The 7,800-nt window shown below is 37.5% G+C and overlaps 1 protein-coding gene across 1 annotated transcript in view; it reads left to right on the forward strand.

Annotated features, from left to right (window-relative positions):
* Positions 1-2,263: 2,263 nt before the first annotated feature.
* Positions 2,264-7,800, forward strand: part of FBXW7 (F-box and WD repeat domain containing 7, E3 ubiquitin protein ligase) — a 29,852-nt gene continuing 24,315 nt past the window's right edge. Inside the window, exons 1-2 of the mRNA XM_009572996.1 lie at positions 2,264-2,346; positions 5,344-5,485. Coding sequence (XP_009571291.1) covers positions 2,264-2,346; positions 5,344-5,485 — 225 coding nt within the window. The remainder of the gene's footprint in view (positions 2,347-5,343; positions 5,486-7,800) is intronic.

Genomic DNA, 7,800 nt, shown 5'->3' on the forward strand with positions numbered 1-7,800 from the left:
GGTGGTGATGCGGAATACAGTTTGCTGCCGTTCTTTTTTTTTTTTTTTTAATATACTGCAATCTCAATGATTTCGATAAATAAATGTTGTCGAAAGGAGTTGTGTTTTCTTCGCAACTGATTAAATATTTACGGGGATGTTTGCTCGGCGGTGTCTTGTTTTTCGGTTACACAGATGCCTTACTGATGTCTAAATCTTGTCACTAGACCTCTCTGCTGTAGAGAAAGTTTTATCTTCTTCGTGTAGTAAACGACATTTTTGACCGTGTATTTACTTAGCACCTTCTGAGATGCTTGAAAGTCTGTCTGTGTGGTGGACCCCATGAGAAAGTTCCCTAAAATACCTGAAAAAATACCCCTACCAAAAGAAATGGGTGAAATCATTATTAGGCAACGGAATAGAGAACTGCATGTTGTTTTCTTTGCTAATGCAAAAGAGTAAATCACTATAGCTGCGTATTCTACTGCAGGCTTCGTACTTGTTATTTTTAAGGTGTGCTTTTGGAAAACTGCATCTCCCTCTTACAAGAAGCAGAAGAGGAATATGATGATGATAACCTGTCGGAAAGGCAAGCTGGAAATAAAAATTTTCCTTGAACAGAAAAAATCCTTTCTGAAAAGGCTATCATCAAATACTGAAATTCATGCTAAAACATCTTACTTACGCTTTCAGTAATTTTGATGGCTCCCTTGTCTAGCACAGCGATAAAAGATGGTATCCATTATTTTTCAGTTGTGCTTACAACTGGTTTTCTTGGGGGAAGCGCAGGGGGCTGCTCTTCCTGGGGCGTGGGGAAGCGGCAAGGGTGAGGTTGGTGGTTCGGCAGCGCTCAGGGCGGTTCTGGCTGGATGTTGTCTGGTAAGATGCTGTGGAGTGTCCCATGTGAGGCATGGGCAAGAAAACACGGCTACAAGGCAAGCTCTTCTGGTTGCATTGTAGCTGTTACGTGAAAATGAGAATAGTTAATCTTAGTTATCTTTCCTTTGCAATCACTAATGAAGAAAACACAAGATCTTCAATGACTGTTTTTAGGGAAAGCCGTAAAGGTATTTTAAAAGTTTAAAAAAAAAAAAAATCCCAACAAAAGTGTATGGACTGTAAGCTTTCGAGAATCCTGTTGCTTTTTTGGTGTTTTATTTTTAGGCAGGTGGACTGATACAATAAATGGTCAAATAACTATGCTTTAACGCAACATTAAAAAAGATCAAATCAGTGGTGTAAGAAAGATGCCAACTTTTAAACTGTATCTTAAGTATGAAATTTTGAAAAAAAGGGAGCAAATGGTCAAACTAAAGTCTGAATCGTTACACAGGTAGTTTATGCATTTTGCAGCTCACAGTTGTAAACAGCAGTAAGCATCTTTCTGCTGGCTAAAGTATTTTAGTGCATCACATCTTAAAAAAAGAAAACCAACAAAAAAACCCTCAGAAATTTGGCATACATATGTCTCATTGAGTCCCAAAGCCTGTGGTTAAAGATTATCCAAATACGTAGAAAGTAATCTTTATTTGTCTGACTGGGTAAACATGGCTTTCACTGGTTTCCATCTCTTTGGTAATTTTTGCAGACTGGCTTCCCCTTTTAGCAGCTGCCCTGCTCATTATTTGGTTTTGATCATATCTAATTGCAGGTGACATTCAAGACCGAGGTTTAGTGTTTTTCATCCTTACTTTTCTTGTAAAAATGTTGGTTAATCCGTCAGTCAGTTTTACTGCATTTTTATAAACATTTTCAATGTACAACTTTAAAATAAAAGGGTAGACAAAAGAAAAAATGTATTTGAATTATTTTTTTTAAGCCCTAAAATGAGTATTTGGTTTATAATGCAGACAGGCTCCCTAAAATTTAACCATTTCCATGAGGGACTTAGCAGTGAACCTGAACACAAAGAATGAAGGGGTTTGGTTTAGTTCTTTCCCTCTCCTCCCAGGAGAATAGAGAGAGAACAGTTTAGTAAATAAACCAACAGAGAGTTCTGCACGCTTTTTCACATTTGAAATTTGGAAATTAAAAGAATGTAATTCCAATAGATTTTGGACCCTAAAACAGCAATAATATATACATGCACCGTACAAAACATGTATCAAATATTGTTGAAGCTAGAAACTAAAATGTTGCTTTAAATCATCTTGTGAGTGTCAACTTTGTTGAAATTTGATATTAAAGTAAAAGGTAAAAATGGATCAATTTTACAGAAGTATGCGTAAGTAAGGCTGGTCATGTAACTAAATCCGTGTTGTTACTCTTTTCCCTCACCTTGCAGATGAAGAGAAAGTTGGACCATGGCTCCGAGGTCCGTTCTTTCTCTCTGGGAAAGAAACCCTGCAAAGTCTCAGAATACACAAGGTAATTAAACGCAATAACAGGTAACTGGATCCTGATTCTTGCGTATATCCAGTCTTTCCAATTGCTAGGCCTGATTCATGGCTCCTCTTAATGTTAAAGCACTGTAAAGCAAAGAAGGGGTGGTATCAGGATTCGTATATTGCTTAGCTCGCTTAAATTACGTGAACTGAAGATGGGTTTTAATGAAGTAGCCAGGCTTGCATTTCTTCAGTTGAGGTTCGTGTTTTATTCTAAATATAGCATGCCCATTTACTGAGAGACTTTTTGAGGGCTGAAGCATTCTTGGGAATAAAATCAATCGGATTTTTAAAAAGGGACATAATGATAAACCCTAAGACTATTACAAACTGTGATCAAATGTATCACTTTGCTATGGTAACAGGAATGAGAGAATGGCAATTTATGTAGGCAGAGCAGACCATCTGATCTTAACAGGAACACACACGTACTTGTTATCCACAATATGAAATTATTACGGGTTCTAGTCTGCTTCCTTACTACTCCTAAATGGTACCAGATCACACAAATAACTGCTGCTATTCCGATCAGATGCTTTGTGGGGTAAAGCACTCCTAAATGTGAAAAGCAGTGGTAGAGTAGGGCCCTGGATGCACACCTTACAACTGCAGTTCTTACTGTATAGTTGCCATAACAGTTGTGCTCGGATGTCATGCTGCTTCCCATCCTGTTTGAATTTACACCATTTTACGTTTTTTCCCTGTAATAAGCATCAGCCCTTCAACAAGCATTGCGCTTGCCTCCCAAAACTGTCCGGGGATGTTATTTCTTTTGAACACGCTATCGTAGTGTTCAGTCACTGATGGATCTTTCAAAAGTAATTTATTTTTTTTTTCTCTTCCTTTAAGAGGTTTATCAGGTGATGAGTGAGAAGTTAGGACAGTGTGGGGAAACAGGTTCCAGGGTTGTCTTTCAGATGTGTGAACACTGCAGTAGAGAAAAAGAGGCGATGCCTTGTTGCTGAGAAGCACGTGTTGCAGCTTCTACATCCCTCTCAAGTCTCAAGTTGGTAGCTTCTCCGGGTTTCTAAATCACTCTAATGGAAGAACGCTCTTGTTGGCCACCAGTTCTTCGGGTGACACACCTTTCTCTGCACTCCCTTAAGAGTAAACAGTTCAGCAACAAAGAAAGTACACTTTTTGTCAAGTGTATCTGTCAGATTCAGAGGAGCCACTGGACTTGTCCAGCTTCCGCAGAAACCTGACTGGCTGTTTCAGGGGAATGAAAATATACAGGAAAAATAAAACATGAACAAAAATCTTGTGGTTTAATCTCTCAGGTCAAAGGAGACTTTTAGATCCTGTTTTCAACTGTTTTTGATTGAGAACCAGTTTACAGCAGAAGAAATTGAAGTGTAACTGTTCTACTGGGGCAAGCTCAAGGCTACATATTGCTTGGATCTAATATAAGCCAATTTTAAGAGCCTTATTTTGGACCTTAAATGATAGGCCTTGTGCTGGATCTCTGTACAGGTGATGAGAATGAGTAAGCTGTAAAACCAGATTTTATTTTAAAAATACTTTCAATTGACATTGCTTGCATTTTGAGTCATTTTCAGTGTAAAAGAATCCTTAAATAACATTCGATCCTCTCTCTTTTAAACTGTTTGATTATATTTTATTTAAATAATATTTAGGCAAATTATGCCGTTCTTGTGCCTGCTTGTTTCCATTTTTCCTAGGATCAGACACACTTTAAAATTGACAGGCCTGATGAACTTTCTTTGCATGTAATGGATAAACCCAAATGTCATTAGGAGGATCCTTCGTCTGTGAAACAGTATTTTTATATCAGCTTCTGTTTCTGTTATTACTCATTAAAATTAACAGTTAAAAATAAGCCTGCTCAAACCAATCTTTACTTTTCTTTACCAGTTTGGGTAAATGTTAGGACATGCTATCATTGTCCTTCAGAACAAGGAAGAGTAGAGTGAAATATTTGTAGAGTATGGTGAGATAAATATTAAAATGAAGTTGCCTTGCATCATTTGAAGCTATTCCTGTAGCCACGGAAAAGTCGGTAAAACCCCGAAACTCATACCTACTAAGAAGCTGGATTTATCATACACAAAAGCAAAGGGTCTTTTGGAGTCCCACACTGTATTTAAAATTTTCATGCTTGTGCTAACACTACTGGAGTTCCAAATTTCCTGCTAGGGAATACAACTTTGATATTCTGTGAACGAAGTACTTTACATTATGTTAAAAAAAAAGAAAACCCAGTCAGCTGTATTTCTTTAGACTCCTACAATAGGAGCATAATCCCAGCTCTTTTAAAAGCTCCATCCCATATGAACGAGCTGGTTTTTAACATGTCAGAGTGAAAAAAATCAAACTGTAATGCAGAGAGCACCTTTGGCTCCTTTTCCCTCTTCACGTCACCCCCCCTTTAATTCCTGTGTCACTCCATCAGCACACAAACTTTAAAAGACTGTATAGAGTATTTCAAAGCCCAGTTCCAAACCACTAAGCCACTAGAACTGCTTGATATTGCTAGCTCTTTGTCAACAAAATATATTAAGAGCTAAAAATAGATACAGTTTTTCTGTTTGGCAATGAAGTAGCACTAGCGCATTTCCCATACAGGTGAGACTCTGACCACCAGTCAGAAGGCACAAATGCAGCCCAGAAGGAAAGGAAATACTCTGACAAGGAAAGGAGTATATAAACCTGCATCTTTTATAGACAACCTGCTGGCCAATTAATGGAGTGGTAATTTTGCAGCCTTGAAAGGTGATCCCCATTTTTCCCTAACTGGAGGATTAGTACTGCAGTAGTAGGAACAGGTAGATTTATGAAAGTGAGGGAACTGACCTCTTGAGTGATCAGCAGAACAATTTTTCATGCTATTGTTTTTGCATGAAGTTTAAGAGTTTAAGTAACAGTTGCAAATTCTGCACTAGGTTTTTTGTTCTGCAATGGACTTAGAAATATTCCTTAACGTTTTACATGTAACTATCACTTTGTATTTGTATCATAGTACTACGGGACTGGTGCCATGCTCTGCCACACCTACTACTTTTGGGGACCTGAGGGCAGCCAATGGCCAGGGACAGCAACGTCGCCGCATTACATCTGTGCAGCCACCAACGGGCCTTCAGGAATGGCTGAAAATGTTTCAGGTAACCAGTGCTTAGAAAAATAAACATCTGAAGCAGCTTACTTCCATGATTTAAGTAAAAGGTTGCTTCAGTAGAGGCAGTCCTCCTTATGCATCCCAGAATGTCTCTATCATTGATTTTGTGTACTATTGCAAAAACAAATGGGCATCAACTTTAAGGAATTGTTGTTCCCTGTTTTAGCTAATTACTGCAGAGATTCACAAAAAATAACTGCTTTCTCTGGTTTCTTAATAAAACAACCCTTCCTGTTTGATGCTTTCACATTTTCTGCAAAGTATGTCCAACATGTAACAGCTACCTCCATGGCTTCAAGCTATGGCAACTTGAGATGTTTTTACTTGGAGACTAGTAAGCGTTAGTGCATGGTTTGCTTCAGTGCGGGTATAACACTAAATTTGTCATAAGTCTGGTGTCTTCTAAGAATTGAAAGAAAAGTTTAGCAAAAATAGGTTAAAAGGAAACTCAATTTGTATTTTTACTGATCTTTGTATACTGAACACAATGTCAGCAGTACATGCGTACACAATTGAACGGAGAGGGGAAAGAGGTTTTCTGTATCTTTTCAACAGCCTTCAGCAGTGCCTAAAACTTAATCTGACAAAAGAAAAGGTGTGAAGGACAGTGCTGTGCACCACTTGCACAGGTCGAAACTGAAATCTGCATGGACAACAATCTGGTAGCACCTAAGCCAATTTTGTGTACATTAATACAAACAGAGTTTGGGGCACAACCTGTGCCGTGGAGATCTCTTTACTGTACAGTTTTGCTCTGTATTTTTAAGAAGCAGGGGTGAGTCCTAGTCATTGATTTGAAAAATAGAAATATTATGTCTTTCTATCTTGATTAATAAACTGTTACTTCTAAAAACATTTTCAAAAGGAGTAAGTAGCTAACACGGGCATTGTTTCAATTACTATAACAGGCAAAGATAGAAGAGCAATATTGTAGATACAGTAGCGAGCATACAATTTTTCAGGCAGAAGCGTGCTTTTGGCTTGATTCATGCTGCCACATAATACCATTGATCTCAATCACTGTCAGTTTTGAACATTAAAATAGTAATGTAGAACTCCTTCCCTCTTTATTTTTACACATTTATAATCTGCTTAAAACCGTGGAAGTTTGGAATTAAGATATTCTTGTACACATCATTCAGTTTCTTAAAAATATTCACATTTAATTATTATGGTGTATCTTTTTTGAGACTGTTCGTAGAAATATGTCTTTTTAACCCCTAAGAATCGTATTTGAATGGTACTTTGTATATATGATAACGTAATATGACATTGTATTTTAACATCTTGTAATGTTAAAGCCTTTGTACTAACAAAAGGTATTTTGTTATCTACAATGCACAATGTGTATTTTCTCACATAAGATTGCTAGTTATCAATAGTTACATATTTTTAAAGAAAGATTATGAAAGGCTGAAATGTTTGAGAGAGTGGCGCAAACATGCTTGACAGTAAAAGCAATGCTATCGTCTGTTTGGTCAGGATAAGGAAAAGAAGTCTGTAAGCCCAAGGAAATTTTGCCTATAGTTAAGTTATTATTTTAGGGTCCCAAATTTGGGGTTAGTAATGTGTAGAAACCACGCTCTAATGAATATATAATTAGATACTTCTGACTTTTCAAAATACTTGTTGCAGTACTAAATTCTTAAATGCTGATCTATACTCGAGAGAGAGAGAGAGAGGCCTCTCTTTCATAACTGGAGATCATCGAGTAGCACTTATTGATCACTTCTGTCACTGGTAGTTTTTATTGTATTCACAAAAGGGAGTCCCTTATTTTAGAACCAAAAGCTTTCAAAGTCACGTAGCTGTATCTCAATGTTACATCTCCTTGGCTGATGGCAAGCCACCTCATTTTCTGTGTGCTTATTTTCCACGTGAGTTTTATGAAAGGGCAAGTCTTAAACAGTCAAATGATAAAAGCACATTCTTAAAGTAAGGGGAGCTAGCTCTGCCCAAAGGGCAGAATTAAATGGCATGTGTAGTATCGTTCTTGCAATACGAAGTTTTTCCTGTACAGAAGCAGAAATGGGAGAGCTTTCTTCTTCGTGTACTGTATGCCTGCTAAGCCTGCTTAATAGCACTATCTTATTTTATATGAAAATATATTTCCAATTAATTTTAAAGCTAAATTTCCAGGGGCACGTAAGTTGGACATAGGTACTGTTTCAAGGTAGAACTGTCCTTTGGCATAGAAACTGGCAGTAACAAGTGATACTCAGTTATTTTGAGGTCTCTCACCTGTACATTGGCCTTCAGTCGTTCTCCTATGTTACCTTTTCAAATTAAAAAGCAAGACCG

Source organism: Fulmarus glacialis, unplaced genomic scaffold, assembly GCF_000690835.1.
Source record: "Fulmarus glacialis isolate BGI_N327 unplaced genomic scaffold, ASM69083v1 scaffold17312, whole genome shotgun sequence".
In the NCBI taxonomy this organism is placed as follows: domain Eukaryota; kingdom Metazoa; phylum Chordata; class Aves; order Procellariiformes; family Procellariidae; genus Fulmarus; species Fulmarus glacialis.